This window comes from Aythya ferina (genome assembly GCF_964211825.1).
Source record: "Aythya ferina genome assembly, chromosome: 1".
NCBI lineage: Eukaryota > Metazoa > Chordata > Aves > Anseriformes > Anatidae > Aythya > Aythya ferina.
Genome location: NC_140296.1, coordinates 90,172,962 through 90,190,347, shown reverse-complemented (window position 1 = coordinate 90,190,347; position 17,386 = coordinate 90,172,962). Strand labels below are relative to the sequence as shown.

Genomic DNA, 17,386 nt, shown 5'->3' with positions numbered 1-17,386 from the left:
GAGCAATGAAAAATTGTACAAAAAGAGAATAGAAAAGTAAAATATCTGCTTCAGACTACAGACTGGTATCCTTTCATCCTAATTATCAAGGCTTCACTCAAGATTTTGCTAATTTTTTAGAATACTGATGGTAACTTAAAAGAAGAGTTTTAAGGAAGATTAAGTGATACAAATAGCAAATATTTTCAATACAGAGGAAAGAAAATGAGTTCTGTATGGTTTGTCATTTTTTTTGCCTTTCTTTAATAAAAAGTATTGATTTGTGCTCAGAAGAAAAGTGTTGATTGATCAAAAACAATCTGACACACTTTGAGAGATGTCAGCAGTTTCTGCTCCTTGTTTATTCACAACTGTTTGTCTTTCTCCTTCTCTGGAACAGGGATGCATGCTAGTGTATGTTGGTTTAAGTTTATGTCAGTGTCATTTCATATATTGTGATTTAATATATATATATATATATTAAAGAACCAAACTGTGGGAAATTCAAACATCAGAAAGAATATTTTTTATTATAAGGATGATCAGACTCCAGTACAGGTTGTCAAGTCTCCATTCTTGGAGAAGTTCAGAACCCAACAGGACATTGTCCTGGGCAACCTGCTTTAGATAACCTTGTGTTGAGCAGAGGAGTTGGACTAGGGACCTCCATGTTTTAATAGTTCTTACTATAGTGCAGTGAAAGAGCCCGTCTTTTCTATTTGGAGATAATTTTGCAGTGATACTGGATATTTAGGCTGAAAATTTGGTGTAGTCTGGAGGTCAGTCCTGTTAGCAGCTGTTCACCAATGGTGTTTCCCAGGGCTCAGTACTGGGACCACTTCTGTTTAACGTTTTTATCAGTGACCTAGATGAGGAAATTGAGTGTACCCTCTGCAAATCTGCATATAATACTAGATTCCTGAGATTGCAGTGAGGAGCCTGTTGGTCTATTTTCTCAGTTGATAAGGAATAGGATGTAAGGAAATGATCTCAAGCTGCATCAAGGGGGGTTGATGTTAAGTAGAGTATCTTCACAGAGACAGAGGCCAAGCATTAGAATGGCCTGTGCAAGGAAGTGGTGGAGTCCCCATCCCTGGAGGTATATAAGGGACATGTGGACATGACACTAAGGGACATGTTCTAATGATGGGGCTTGGTAGGACAGGTTGATAGTTGGAATTGACAATCCTAAAGGTCTAGGTCTTTTCCATCCTAGATGATTTGTGACTCTCTCTCTCTCTCTCTCTCTCTCAATCTGTATTACAGTTACTTCTTCATGTTATGACCCAGAAAATCTTTTATCATTTGGCCAAATCAGGAAAGCCTGTTAGGTTTTATGTCTTTACATTTTGAGATATACATTAGTTGTTCAATGTAATTTAACAGTTAGGTTGTGAAGGAGAATAATTAAATATCATCTCATAAGTGTTATTTATAAAGATTAAAGAATATATTAGAAATTTCAAAGGCTTACATCTTTCCAAGCATTGTATTTTAATTGTCGTATTCTTGAGTTTTTCTTTTGTATTCAACAACTTGAATATACAGCTGATATATTACTTTTTTGTCTTCCACAGATCTGAAGAGGGAAGCCAGTATTTGTCACATGCTGAAGCATCCTCATATTGTTGAACTGTTGGAGACATACAGCTCAGATGGAATGCTTTATATGGTTTTCGAGTTGTAAGTTTCTCTCTTTGATTTTGCTTTCTTAGTTGTCATTTGCTAAATAAAGTCCTTAAAGTATGTCTGCTTCAACCTGCTTGTTCTGTAGTTCAGAAGCTTTGAGTTCTGTGAAAATATTTATTTCAGGCATGTACAGGTTCTCACAAACAACAAAAAAACTGTCACATTGACTAAGGGGCTAGTTTCAGTTTGTTCATCAGTGGCCTTTTAAGGTCGGATATGCTGTTCGTTGTTGGCTGCCACGTACCTAATACGGTACACAAAACCATGAGTTTAAAACCTGTGCTGATAGTCATCATCTTTGGGTAGTTAGTTGATGGCATTCTGTTGCACAGACTACTGTTTCTTCAGCTCTGCTTTTCCTTTAGTAGATACTCCAAAAAGTTTTATTTTTTATTTAAGTATTCTTGTAAATCAATATACCTGTTCACTTCATACGAAAAGGGACATTTTGGTGAAAGATGCTTTAGAGGCCTGAACAAAAGTCTATTTACTGTTTGCATGTCAAAGGATGAACAAAATGTGACTTCTCAGCAGTGTGCAGCTATTCTTCATGGACAGTGAGAAACAAAAAAGGTCAGGGGACAGCCCTCAAAGCACCAAATTCATCCTTTAAAGGAAAATTGTTATATTTACATGTACATTAAAAACAAATTTCACATGTTAGTTTCATTGTTGTGGTAGAGAGGAATTTAGGTGGTAACAGCAAAAAAGTGATGTACAAGTAGTATAAAGCTGAAAGTTGTTGTTTGAAGTCTTCCTTTTTCATTTGTTTTTTTAGGGAAGTTTATAAACATATGATTGTGTGAAGTAATTGTTGCATTCCTTTCTGTAAGTTTTGTTTCAGTACTGATTGTTTTTGTTTTATTTTCTAAATAACAAAACATGGACCAAGGGACTATAATTATCCTATTACAAAATAATGCACACCATGGGGAGGCAGACAATTAACAAGATTTTGAAATGAAGAAAAAGGTTTTACATTTATTTTTACCCTGCCAGGAGCTCAGAAACATGAGACAAAAGATAATTATTTTTTAATGACAGGCCTATTATCATTTATGTTTCTATACATAAAAAGTAAGTCCAAACAATGAGGATTACTACACAAGTACTGTACCTGACTTAAGGCCAAGTGAAAGAAGGAAATACAAGGCTAAAGTATTTGAAGCATAATAATTCTTTACCATCCCATATGTCCTTGTGCACTATAGGCATCAATCTTTTGTAACAAACATTGATAGAAAATGAGATAGTAGGAACACCTATTCTCAAAATGTAGGAAGGAATGGAAGAGTTGTGACATGCTGGAGGGGATGCTTGATAAAGTGATTTAACAGAAGACTGTGCTTGCAGTGCATTGTCCAAGTTTGACAGGGTTAGTGGTAGTGTGTAATTATGACCATAAGAAGAAACTCAGTGATGAAAATTCAGAACCAACACATGAACCACACGCAATAACTGAACCTAAAACTTTGTACAATCAGTTGCACATAAATGTGACATAAGGTCCACTGCTGTTTCATAAGCCGTGAACTACATGGAGAAGCTGCTAAAGTGACCCTGAACATTTTGCCAAATCTATAGTTACAAAAAGAAACAAGTTAAATAAGCAAACATATCGTGTATCTGTTAAAAGTAAGAGATCGTATTACTTGAGGAGAAAAATACAGTCGGTGCCCAATTTTGAAAGCTTTTGTCAAATGCTTTTTTAAAAGTCGTAATTCACAGAAGCACTGTAGAACATGAACTGTAGCAATGAAGTTGAACACCAAAAAATAATTGTGTTTTTAGCATCATTTATACACAAATTCCGGCACTCCTTTACCTAATACAAGTATGAAGTCAACTGAAGTACATTAAGCATTTTATAGCATCAAAAGATGTTAAAGCAATCATTTAAGTTTGTGCCATGCATAGAACAAAACATGATGCCAAATACAAGCTATCTAAAATTTTCATTTATGAAATGGGGAAAAATATGCAATTTCTTTTCTTTCATATTTCTACTAATTGTATGCTATTCTAGACAGTGCTGTCCTGTCACATAACATTTGCTTTGTTGTTCGTGTACATGGTGTAAACACTGTTTTTATATAGAATGCTGTTTTGTATGTGGCTTTTATATTATATTGCTTATTATGTTTCTTTAATGACCATTGTTTTTACCAATGAGAATACTTTACAAAAGATCAGCTACCTTCAGTATTTCTAAAACAAAGCAAATATTCTACGTGAAACATCTGAAAACCACGTTCTGGACTTAAGAGTGCATTGCATGCAGTTTATCCTCAGTATAATCAAAGTATGTGGACTGAGTACTTACCTTTCATACTGAAGATCTCAGATAATGTGAGTGATACTCAGTACTTTCAGATACTTAATATCTGGTCATTTGCAGAATATTCCCTCACCACTATACATAAGTGTTCCTGCTTTTTGTAGTGTATTCTAAGAAAGATTTGGCTCTTGGGATATCAGTCTTGTTTAGCTTTACCAGTTAGGCTGTATAGACAGTTAAAAACACACAACTATGCATTTTCAACTAACTAGCACATGTAAAAATGCCTGAGTTTTAAAATTGCAAATTTGTAAAAGTAATTTAAAATGGTTACAGTTACTTGGGTTTATGATAAGCATATGCAAATGAGCATTTAAATTATAGTTGGTATATTCAATCATGCCATTTTGTTGAAGTGTTAAGACAAAAGAAGAGGAAGAAAGGACTGCTGTCTATTCTGCTTTGTTATAATACTGTGAAATAGCACAGCTTCTTATCTTGTGGAGTGAAAACTCTTTTTCATTATTTCACTTATTTATTATGTTAGGATTCCAGTTACAGTTTTATTTTTAAATGCAGTCTGAGATAGAGTCCTTCTTCTTTTTTATGGCTTTACCATACCTCTTTTCTTTTTCATGCTTTCATAGTATGTGATCCAGGATAAAAAACAATGCTGGGATGTTAACTTTTAAAAGCAAAATCAGAATAGTTCTATATTTTTCACACCAAAACAGGTTTCTGTGTTTATCAAAGAAAAGTAAAGTTTCATGTGCTTCTAGATTAAAAGTTCAGGTCAGACACTGAAAATATCCAATGAAATTAAATATTTTCAAATGCACTTGGAAAGTTTACAGTACACTTATCTAAGTCATTAAACTAGAATTTCTTTCTGCCCTAACTCTAATTGTTTAAAAATTAAAATCTAAATCTGAGGCATCTCTGTATGTGCAGGTTTTCCTTCTGGACTGAAAAGGGAGCCCAAAGTGACCAACTGTAATTTTAAATACCTTAAGGCAATGGAATTCCAACAAGTATTAAATATCCTGAGCAACAAATTTTGTGACCTAAAGACATATTGACAAATGTGAGTTTTATGATATAAAGACATAAAACTCACATTTTCACTGAGTTTGTACTGGGAGAGGTTTTTTGTCAATTAGCAATTTGTTATATATATTCTATATGTTGCAGATTTATTTAAGCAGTTACCTGGTCTGAGTATGCTGTTTCTCTTTTCATATCTGATGGCCTTTGAAGTAGTGATGGATTACAGTCAAAGTGATAGGAGAATTTAGATAGCTTACGGTTGAGGACAGCTATATCAGGTTTTCATCTTACCTGCTATATCAGATTTTCATCTTACCTTGCTTAATATTTTTTCTCATTCATTTGATGGACAGGAGTTAATAGAAAACCAGAGTTCATTAGTTTTGATGATAGAAGAACAATCTTTGAGAATTTCCCTGGTGACAAGGCAAGACTTGAAAATCAGAGGATTTTTATCTTGGATGGAATTTTGGCTCTTTCTAATAAATACCAAAACTTGTCAGAGAAACTGAAAATTCAGTGCATTTCAAAACATTGATGCATTGAAATTTCTGCATTTATTTTATTTTATAACTTTAATTATCACAGTCTATTGATTTTTTTTAAGTTGCAGTATTTTAATAAAAAACTTAAGAAGACCCACTTTTAAGCAAAATTAACTCATAGAAGCCAATGTAAAATGTTAAATCATAAATTTTTATTTTTAAGAATTTACATAAGCCTGAAATAATTCACACAGTATTGCTGTAAAGTGCTTTTGTATGGCCTCCTGATACTGGCTAACATATGGAGATTTTCACATTAGATTGGAGTCTGGATTAAATTAGACTTCAGGTAAGGTACAGTATTTTTTTTATATTAATATCAACAGCAAAATCAGTGGTTTTTTTAAGGATGCATATGTTCTTTACTGCTGCTTAGAAATCAGGTTGGACCACTGCTATGAAAACATTAGTGTCAAAGAATACCTATTTAAAATTACTTACTCCTCCTCAGCTCATCATCCATACTACAATACATGTATATGAATTGAGTATTACTCAGTGAGTGATTTGTTATTTGTCACTCTAACTGGAACAAGTTTATGAAGAGCACTGAAATGCATCTCTTAGCTGCCTGCAGGGTTTAAAAAAAAAAAAAAAAAAAAAAAACTCCTTGTTACATTTGGGTAGAACAGTAGAAAAGCATAGAAGGTGAATAGTATACCACTGACCAGAGCTATGGAAAGAAACATTTATCCAAAGGGCTGAAACCTAGGCACACTTCTGCTAAAACAATGGAAAACTCGAAAGTGAGGTATGGGAAATTGAGGGACGTGGTTGCTACTGATACCTGAAACAATTCAGATGTGCTGTTCTGGGAAGATGTCTGTTAAGTCACTGTTCAGAATTGCTTTAGCTGGTCCTGTCAGCTAAGTACCAATCAAGTCGTTTTTTTAGTTTCTTGAGTGCCCTCTACTGGTACCGGCTGATTCTCTCTCAGATTGTGTGCTGTAACTTGATCACTTTACCAACTTTTTGCATCTTCAGCTTCTGTCTCTAGCGTGTATATATATATATATATATATATATATATATATATATACACACACATATGCTAAATATATATATATATCTTTGTGTGTTTAGTTTAATAGGCTTCAATTTAATTCATTTATTTTTTATTTTACTTTGTTTCAGTTTTTACATGCCTAATGCTGATAATCCTTGATAATGCCTTAAGGCATCCATCCTTGAATTTTCATTTAATCTGTATCACAAAACTTTAATGCTCTTGCATGACATGTGCCTTTCAGTTTCTGAATTGATAGAATCTGGGGGCCATATCCTTGTCAGTGGTGCCCAGCGCCAGGACAAGAGGCAGTAGGCACAAAGTGGAGCCCAGGAGGCTCCCTCTGAGCAGCAGGCAGCACTTCTGTGCTGTGCGGGTGAGGAGCCCTGGCACAGGCTGCCCAGAGAGCTGTGGGGGCTCCTCCTTGGGGACCTCCAGAAGCTGCCTGGGCATGGCCCTGGGCAGCCTGCGCTGGGTGGCCCTGCTTGGGCATGGAGCATGTTTGTGCTTTGAATTCATCTCATGGAATAAAACTTTGAAATATTACCACTGATGGCCTCTAGCCATTTTTACTGTAACTATAATTTAAATTAATTGAAAAATGTTTGTGAAAAAAATTCAAACTGCCACTTCCTGTTTAAAAAATTTAAATAACTTAATGAAGCATGCCAGTATGTATACGTGGGAAGTAGAAATACATGTTAAAAGACCATTCTAATTATAAGCACCTTGTTTAAAAGAAAAGCCAGGATAAAGGAATGACACTGTAGACTCAGTGTCTCAGGAACTATTGATACTGCTAACAACCTTGTGTGCCTCTGGATCTTTAATCATCTGTAGTTCATAGCAAGTTGGAGTGAAATTAGATTCTGCTGCTTTATTAGAATCACAGCTACTAATTTTAGTAGTTAATTGTACACTTCGTATGTTTTTTATTGCTCAGGTTTCAGTTTCATTTCCCAATTAGTTGAATTGTTGGGAGGAGGGGTTAAAAAGGAAGCTGATATGGGGTGTTTATTTTCAGTGAGCTAGCTAAATCCAGATTTATGTTGTCCTCATTGAACCTCGCCTTGTTGCTGCTGTGAGGTGCCATGTATAGCACAACACAGTGTGTTGTCTGAGTAATATTTAGCTATGTATACAGATAAGCTTTATGAAATGGAGAAAGACAGGAAAAACTGCTTAGGAAAAAAAAAAATAAGGAGGAATATATTGATGCAGCAATGCACAGTCATTGGTAATCGATGTGTGGAGTCTGTTATCTAGGAAGATGCTCAGAGGGCTGGAGCTATGAGGAGAGACTGAGGGAGTTGGGGTTGTTCAGCCTAAGGCTCTGGGGAGACCTTACAGCGGCCTGACAGTACCTAAAGGGGGCCTGCAGGAAAGCAGGTGGGAGGGCTCTTTGACAAGGGGTATAGGGATAGGACAAGAAGTAGTGGCTTTAAACTCAGAGAGGGTAGGCTTAGATTAGAGGTTAGGAGGAAATTCTTTACTCAGAGGGCAGTGAGGCACAGGAATAGGCTGCCCAGAGAAGCTGTGGGTGTCCCATCCCTGGAGGTGCTCAAGGCCAGGGTGGATGGGGCTTTGGGCAGCCTGGTCAGTGGGAGGTGTCCCTGCCCATGGCAGGGGGGTGGATCCAGGTGGCCTTTAAAGGGCCTTTCCAAGCCAAAACACTCTGGTAAAATAAAAGGTGTGAAGACTGACACTGACAGATGTTACGTTTGACGTTTCTGCAAGTGCCATGTTAGATGTAAACTACATATGATTCTATTGTGTGTTAACTCTTTTTACTCTTTCCTTCCCATCATCAAGCATTGAACATTCTAAGATATAAATCTATTCTACATTATGTACAGGGAGAAGAAAAGGAGGACAGTTTATGCTACATCAAGCTGCTTTGGTTTTAGAGAAATGGTAGTCTAATTTCAGTCTAAGGACTATGAAAGTAGTATACCTGAATCTGCATGTTATCCCTACCCATTGTAGGAAATCAGTTTATCAGAAAGAGTACAGGCAGTTACGAGAGCTAGTAATATAGTATGTGTGGTGTCACAGTTTTCAGGTGCTTTCAGGGAGGCTGTAAGGTATACAATGTGTTCTGGTCTCCTTATTTATCCTTACAAGAATGCTAACTGGGAAGATTATACTACAGTTTCAGAGTATTTTTGAAAGTCACCATTTTAAATACAGTTTCAGTAAGAATTTGTGTAACTACAATCTTTTAGAGTCACATTTGTGATGCTTTTAGGAGTGCACTTAATATCATGCTTTAATTGTTAACTTCCAGAGCTGCTTTGTACAGGGCATTGGCCTTCTCCTGCCTCACCCACCTTGTTCAATGAGCTGTTTAAGCAATAGAAAAAGTGTTTGGTTTTGTTAATAAAGCATTTGACAGACAAGAGGGATGTGAAAAGGTTAACCTGTTGCAAGCCATATCATGTTAAGTGCCATTTTATTCAATAATGCATTGTATGTGTATCCAGGGTGTTTTATATAAGATTTACATAAGTAGAATAAATAGACTTTTTGGAGCAGTTTTATGTAATTCATTTTAGTTATCTGTCTTAAGCATTTTTTTCCTCTTTCTACCTGCAGTATGGATGGAGCAGATCTGTGTTTCGAAATTGTGAAGAGAGCAGATGCTGGATTTGTGTACAGCGAGGCTGTAGCCAGGTATGTATTCTAATTTTAATTATTCCCACAGCATGAATGGAAGAGAAAGGACTATATTGTTGCACAGTCTGGTAGCTAAAAGTAGAAATACTGTAAATATTTATGTTTCCAAATCTGAATGTTTATTGCAATAATTAGTGTAATAAAAGACTTTCTGAGCATTTTGTCATTTACTGATTGTGTATTTGGATGAGATTATTGAATAAAATAGTATTTCACATCCAATATTCTCTGTCTTTTCGCTTTGGGATCTCATATGATGGCATTAGGTGACTTATTGGCTGTACTAGTTGGACTCATTTCTTCTTCCTTTTTATATATCACTTTATATATAAAGTCACTTGAGCTTCTCACTTACCAAATGAACTAAGATCAAGGAGTATCAAATTTCACAAGGACAGCAAAACACCATGTCCTAATGGCATGAAAATTAAGCTCAAACCTCATTAGTTTCTGTGTTTTCTTTTCTAGTCACCGTAGATATTTAGCATCATAGGAGTCAGGCTGGAAGAGGTCTCTATTTAAACTTCCTGCTGAAGGCAGGGTCAGCGTTGCATTTGAATCATGTTGCTCAGGACTTTGTCCAGCTGGTTCTAGAAAGCCTTCAAGGATAGAGATTCTGCAGCCTCCCTGGGCAACTTGATGCTTTGTGTGTGTAATGTTCCTGGGGAAAAATGTGTTCTTGTAACCAGCTGGAACCTACCTTGTTTCAATTTATTACCAGTGTGGCTCAGTTATGGACTTGGCTCCATCATCTCCATAGCTGCTCTTAGGTATGGAAATACTGTTGCAAGGTCCTCTCCTAAGTTTCCCCTTCTCCAGTCTAAACGTTTGCTTCCCCTCGGCCTCTTGTCATAGGGTATGTGTAACCCTGTGTGCATTTTGGTGTGCACTGAACTCACTCAAGTTTATCAGCATCCCTTGTATGCAGTAATCTGGGTGCAGTCTAATGAGAACTTCCCTTGAAGAGTTTGTTATGCTCCTGCTGAGTTAGCTCAAGATGCTGTGGGCCTATCAAGATGATAGTGCGCCAGGGCACACTACTGACTCGCATAAATTCTACTATCAACCATTTATCAACCCTTTCCAGCAGAGCTGCTACTCAGCCAATACACTTGCAGCCTGTATCCAGCATGTACCTTTGAAGTGGTTAGTCTGTCCCAAGTGCAATATGTTGAATTTGTCCTAGTTGAATTCTATAAGGTTTCTGTTGGCCCTTTCCTCTAGCCTTAGTCCTTCTAAGGGCAGCTCTGCCCTCAGTGTGCGTACTGCACAGAGTTTGATGTCATTCAAAAAGTTGGTGAGGATGTATTCTGTTTCCTCAAGGTCATTGATGAGATATAGCATGATAAGTATCACCAAAATGATTCAGAATTTATAAGTACCCTAGAAATGTACTGCATGCAAAAGAACGTGAACATGATTTTATGAAATACGTACACAACAAATTAACATCAAGTCAGACGTCATGTTTAACTTTTTCAGAGAGTCAAAAAGGAAGAAGGTTTCTGGTTTTTACACCAAGCATATAAAATGTGTTATTGAAATCTTTTACATCTTAAAACCAATCTGATCACAGACTTGGGGTTGGAAGGGACCTCTGGAGATTATCCACTTCAGCCACTCTGCTAAACTCAAGGTCAACTAGAGTAGGTAGCTCTGGGTCATGTCCAGTTGGGTTATGAATATCTCCAAGGATAGAGAGTTGACAACCTCTGAGCAACCTTCTTCAAAGTTCAGTCTCCCTTCCAGGGGAAAAAAAAAAGGTAGTCTTCAGTCCGCATCAGGCAAGTTCAGATCTTGCTTCCATCTCTTTCAAATCAGGCACTGATACCACTTTTTTTCCTTTCAAGGTTTTGTTATTTAAAAAAAAAAAAAAAAAAAAGGATCTTGAATCCTTCATCTGAAACACAATTGTTGAACATTTGAAATCTGTATGTAATTGAAAATGCATATTTTTCTTTCCTCATTTGTCACTTGGCTTCAATCAGAAAAATCCTCCAACTTTAGATCGTATTATTCATTAAACATACTTTCTACTAAATTCTGTATACAGTTAAGTTGGTTGATTATTTTTATATGGCTAGACTCTTTAAAGTTAGTTTGTTATACCTGTATAATAATTTTTCCTGCAGGTTTGTCATGTATGATGTCTTTGTTTTTACAGTCATTACATGAGACAGATATTGGAAGCTCTACGTTACTGTCATGATAATAATATAATTCACAGAGATGTGAAGGTAAGGTGTGGGTGTTTTTTTTCCCTCACTGCATTAATGCAAACTGTTACATTTTGATTATTTTTGCAACTTAGAAGAAGGGGGGAGCTGTACAAAAGGAAGTTATTTGCAGAGCATGTGTTTACTTTTACTGTGTCATGAAATTAAAATGTCTCTAATTCCATCAATATAGAACATTAAGGAAGTCTTTATTCACTAATTAGCTATGCATTTGATTGCAAATTACTTTAAAAGTCAGTTTGATTTCTAGTTCTTGAATATTCATATAAAAGCTGCTTGTATTTATTTTCTTGTTAGGAAAAGGTGTGTATAAATTAATTGCATAAATTAAACCGGAATTAGTAGATTAATTACATCATTTTGACAGCACAATGATAGTATTCACTTAGAGTAAAACTCAAGACGTGCATTCTTAAATGCAACAATATTGTGGCACTATCAACTTTTTGCAAACAGTCTTGAACATTTATTACTATGAAAACTTTTCTACTATGAAAAAGTTTCGGAGGAGTAATATGGTCTTTAAAAACAATGTATATACATTCCGGTTTTGAGTTGGTGAAATTCTGTGTTTATTTGTGGAACTAGCTTATCTCAAAGTACTGTAGTGTAAGTAATTGGGAGTTTTAACCCAAATGTTTTTGTCTCTCTTCAATTTGAATACATATTCTTTTTTAATTTCATTGTCTTAGGTAACTGTTCCAAGTTGTCTTCTCTAAGGGTTTGTTTTTATCTAAACCGTGTCAAATGCTATAGGAATTAATGAAAGTTGTAATGAGCTCTGATGGTGCGGTTTGTAAAGTGAATCTTGTGTTCTAGTGAATAAAGCAGGTTGGGAGAGGGTGTGCTGTGTTTCAAACACTTACAGGGTGATCTGTGAGGGAAAAGAGTATGGACACAGAACTTTTTTACTTAAACACACATTTGGTCTTGCATGCACAGACATTGCAGACCTTTCACCGGTCTCTTTTTCCTTACCCTCGACAACCAGGGAAATTATTCTATTTAATAGGATTTTGTTTTATTTTATTTTTTAAGTTTGATATTCTAAAAGTAATTTCTTACAGCAAATTCCAAAGATGTCCTCCTAATTGCTGGTAGAATATCTGATTGTGTTCTGTTGTGAAGATTCTGTATTGTTCTTGTTGTTTTGGTTTGGTACCACATGAGAATTTTAGTATGGACACTGTCTTTATGTTGCTTTGCCTTCCTGAAAGCTGTATGGGTTCTTCTTGGAACATGTTTGTACAAAACATATTTTAATTTCAAGGGCCTCGTTCCTTGAAATTAAATATGAAAGCTGTTAAAGCTGTAAAATGTGAGTGTATTGTACAGCTTGTCCATATTCTAAAAACTTGAAAATCGCTGTTTTTATTAAATGCCATCCTTAGAAGTAGAGTTGTTCAGTTACATGATTGAGTAAGAGTTTTTTAATCTGTTGTCTAAATTATGCTAAACCACATTAAACAATGTTTAATCCTAGCAAAAGCTGTGCAAAAGTACTATAACTACAAAGCTTGGGCATGCAATATTAAGTTAACTGCAATATCTCAGCTCTAGATGTCACTGTAGACAGTGTTTTGAAAGGAAGTAGGGCAAATGAATAATTTCCAAGTTGTCTGAGTGAATGAAAGTGAACAAATAAAAATCTGTTATGTTGACGTAATCATTCTGCATTTTCTTCCGCTTTGCTGTGAATGAAAACATCTTTTGCAGTTTAAAAAAGGCATTCTGCATTTAGCAGATCTGATGCACAAGAAAATTTGTACCTTGTTGTCCCTGTTGTTAGAATTAGGTGTCTTTGGGGCATTTTTGTTCTCACTTAGTTCTCGAGGGATTAGGAGGAGTTAGGTTAGGAATACTTCACTCTGCTGTGGTCTGATGACAGAAACTTCACCTGTCTTTTGTAAGTGACAAGATCTACCAAAGCCAACTGCAGCCTTTGATAAACTCACATATGTTCCAACCTCACCTCCTTCACCAGAATCAAAACATGAAAACTTTCACAAGGTGGACTTTGATTACCTTAATTTCCTTCCTGTAGTTTTCTTAATCACCTTTCTCTGTGAGACCAGGAATTTCTTGAGTTTCCTTGCATCATTTGTCCCCCTCTAGTGTAACTTAAAGCCTTTGTAATCCGTGACCTTTGCTTCCCCTTCAGATCATGTGTTCCTGCATTCTTTCACTGCTTGGAAGTTGCATCATATATAAGTAAAGCAGAAAATTCAAATGCAGAAGGGTGGAAAACACAAGACAGCTATGTATCAGAACCAAGAATCTCAAGGACTTTTTCTCTTACTATGGCATGTATTCATGTTGTGCCAACCTGGTGAAACAGGACTCAGCCATTCCTTTTATTCTTTCAGAACCTTGATACAGAAACACCCAAAAGATGGCTACAGAAAGTAACCATGTTGAAATGGTGTTTTTTTTTTAATACAAAATATTACTATATAATAGTTTGGATACAGAATTATCTTTATGCAAAAGAACAAAAAAGTGGAATGGGAGGAATGCGCCTGTGAAGTGAGATGCCTGTCTTTTTTCATGATAAAATATATGCAAGAGTTTGAGCATCATTTGTCACTGAAGTCAGACACTTTCTCTTGAGCTGTCAATATTGCACACTAATTATGATTGGAAACTTTCTTCAAGAAAAAGAAAAATAAATAGTAAATCTCTAACTTCTATTTACAAGGGATATCACTGATCAATGGACTGAAGTTCTATGCTGTACAATTATTTTAATAATTACAATTTTAAAAAGGGGAGGGTTTGTTATAAGTAGCTGAATATGATTCACATCAAATGCTCCCACTATGTTATGTGATTTACATGTAGTTTGAGTGCTTGTCTATGTATGTAGGATCGGTAAAACCATTGGTACGCTGAAATCAGGCAAGTTTATTGTCGGACCTCTAATATTTTTATTATGGATCTCTCAGTAGGTATGAATACTAGTTTCCAACAATTCAGTGCAGAAGCTATGGGGCTCCAAGAATAAAATACACAATATTTTTCCTCAGTATTTCTTCCAACTGTGTTCTTTTTCCCCATGAGTATGTCCCTTTCTGTACACGTGCTTCCTATCTCAGAGTCGCCCTTTCTTTGTTTGCCGTTTTCCTAGCACACTGCTATCTGGCTGCTGGGTTTTCAGGAGCAGTTTTGCTGAGAAGTGCTGCTTGCTGAGAATTTATACTGCTTGGCCTGCTGCAGAGCTCAACAGCTACATAGAGGGTAACTTCTCAGGAAGTTTGTTTATTCTGGTCACTTACCCAGCCATTCAGAAAAGGGGGATCTTCTGATTGATGAGCTGGCCACCCAAGCAGCACATATGAATGGGTTAACCAGAAAGGAGGCAGACACTTGTTGTCTTTTAAACTTCTTTGCAAAGTGCCTATTGTGCATGTTTGTTCTAGGATTTTGTATTCCTTGCTATGGAAATGAATTATTTTCTTTATGATTATATAATTCACAAGTCACCTACTAATTTCTGAGTTACCACCAGGATGTCTAAGCATTGCATGAAGTTTAGCATGAGCTGTGTTTTGCTGAAGTACTTCTCTGCCTTTCCCTCATGCCTTTCTTTTTTTGGAGGGGTTTTCCTCCGAGAACTATTCTATCGAATGCTAGACCAATGTATTACTCAATTTGCAGTTTATCATATTGCGTGTACTGCACAAAAGCTTTTCTACTGTTTAAAATAAGATAAATTGACTTTGATGCAATTCAGAAATATAAAGGAGACGCCATCTTAAACAGGGTCCATAGGAAAAAATTAAAAGTATGTATCATTTTTTGGTAGTGTGTAGAATTGGTGGAATGGGCTCTTACTACTAATCTACCACAAAGTTACGTTTGCTTAGTAGTTCCCAAAATTTCATCCATTTTCTGGCCTTTTTGGTAACATCAGCACTAGAGAACAAGTGACTGTGACTAGAAAAGCAGAGAAGAGTTACTTAAGCCACAAAATAACTCTGTACTGAGAATTATATCTTCAGGCGCCCTGCTGAGATAGCCTGAGAAGTGCATTCACTGTAAGAATGTATTTAAGGAAGGACGGAAGTTGCAGGTTCTTAGGGGCCTGTGAAAAAAATAAAAGTCCATTGACAGTAGACTGTTTTGCTCATGCAGACATAGCCACCACTGATCAAAACACAGTAATCTAAGCAACACTGTGCTCTCACGCAGACTTAAACTGCTTAGTTGAGACCTGAACTGGGGCATCTTGCCATCAGTTGTGCAGTGCAACACGCACCCACACAAACCAAATTCTTTTGCTCAAGAACTGTTTCCTACAGCATTTTGAAGAGTTAGACCCTGAAGCTGCCTGCTTGAGGTTTTTCTCTAAGTCATCTGCTAAACATGCTATGGGAATGGTGTTAAAGAAACAATTAATTCTGTTCTTACAAGTAATGTTATATTAATAAAATACTACATTCCTGTGATTCTCTCTTTTTCGCTTGCCTCTTTATTGTACTTCTGCAGAATACAAAGCAGGTGTCCAATGATATAAATTCTTGGGGTGTCTTCGAGAGAAGGTCTGATATTTTGTGTATGCTAATTTGGGGTCAGTTTAGTGTTCCTGTTACAGAGCTCAGGGTAGGATAGTTTGGAGTGAGTGATTTTTCAGCTTTGCGTGGGTGATCGAACTTCTCACAACAGCTAGTATTCAGTAACACTTTCTGCTCTTTCTGCACTCAGTGGTCAACTCATCTTGATCTCAGCTGCAGAGAAGACTGTACAAGGGATAAGGATTATGTAATCTGAAGTGTCTTCTACAGAAATTGTTAAAAATAACTGAAAAACCTAGATAAGTCATCATGGTAGTCTAACTTCTACATCCGAAAAAAAAAAAAGTCAAAATCATTCCTGTTTTGCACTCCTTCTGTACAGTTCATCATCTTTAAATGCTCATTATTGCATGTATTTTGTATACCAGTAAATAATAAGCATGTATGCCTTTCTAAATAAACCATAGAAATTGCCTCACAGGATTAGACTAGGAGTATGGAAATTCTGTGTTTGTTTATTTACTCCCAAAGCAGTTAAAAGTGCAATTACTCATGGGTTGATAAAAAGACCATTCAATAAGGGGGGAGCAATAGGGGAGAATAATTTTATTTTATTTTTTAAGTGATGTGTAATGCAGTTGTTCAAACCTGCTGACTGATGCCCAGCCAGTCCTTGAGCGGTGGCAGCTCCTCCAGCTCCCTCCCAGTTCAACTGTTAAGCATGATGCCACGTGGGATGGGACATCCCTCTGGCCAGTTTGGGGCAGCTGTCCTGGCTGTGTCCCCTCCCAGCTCCTTGGGCACCCCCAGCCTCCTCCTCGCTGGCAGAGCAGCACAAAAAGCAGAAAAGGCCTTGGCTCTGTGCAAGAGCTGCTCTGCAACTGAAACACTTGGTGTGTTGTCAACATTATTTTAATCACAAATCCAAACCCACCACCATACCAGATACTATTTAAGAAAGTTAACTCTATCCTAGGTGAAAGCAGCACAGTACAGTGTCCTGAGTACTCAAAGCCTATGCACCAATAAGGAAGCCAGTGCCTCAGCTAGTACACATAGCTGCCATGGATAGTTCTCTGAGAAAAAAAAGTTCCTGACCAGGCTACAGTGCACATATAAAACCAATTTGTCTCAAACACTGAATCCTAGGCCACCAGAGTTGTCTTCCTATGTGGATATTTCACCCCTATAAGTTAGCAGTCATCATCCAGCCTTTTTCTTCAGAATCATCCTGTTGCAAATGTCATTGCAATGACACTCTGAGCCCATGATAGCAAATACCAGAGCAGAGTGATTAATTAATTGTTAACTGTGAGATTTCCTGTGAAGGCTAGAATAAAAAATGCATTCCCAGGGGTGGGGGGAAGGGAGGAATCAGCCTTCTACCCATATACTCGTGAGCAAAAAACCACATG

The 17,386-nt window shown here is 36.6% G+C and overlaps 1 protein-coding gene across 8 annotated transcripts in view; it reads left to right on the top strand.

Annotated features, from left to right (window-relative positions):
* CASK (calcium/calmodulin dependent serine protein kinase) overlaps nucleotides 1-17,386 on the top strand; it is a 214,501-nt gene that overhangs the window by 86,308 nt on the left and 110,807 nt on the right. For all 8 annotated transcript variants that reach the window (XM_084505700.1, XM_084505704.1, XM_084505702.1 and 5 more), the window contains exons 3-5: nucleotides 1,557-1,662; nucleotides 9,140-9,217; nucleotides 11,385-11,457. In XM_084505700.1, the coding sequence (XP_084361826.1) occupies nucleotides 1,557-1,662; nucleotides 9,140-9,217; nucleotides 11,385-11,457 (257 nt within the window). The remainder of the gene's footprint in view (nucleotides 1-1,556; nucleotides 1,663-9,139; nucleotides 9,218-11,384; nucleotides 11,458-17,386) is intronic.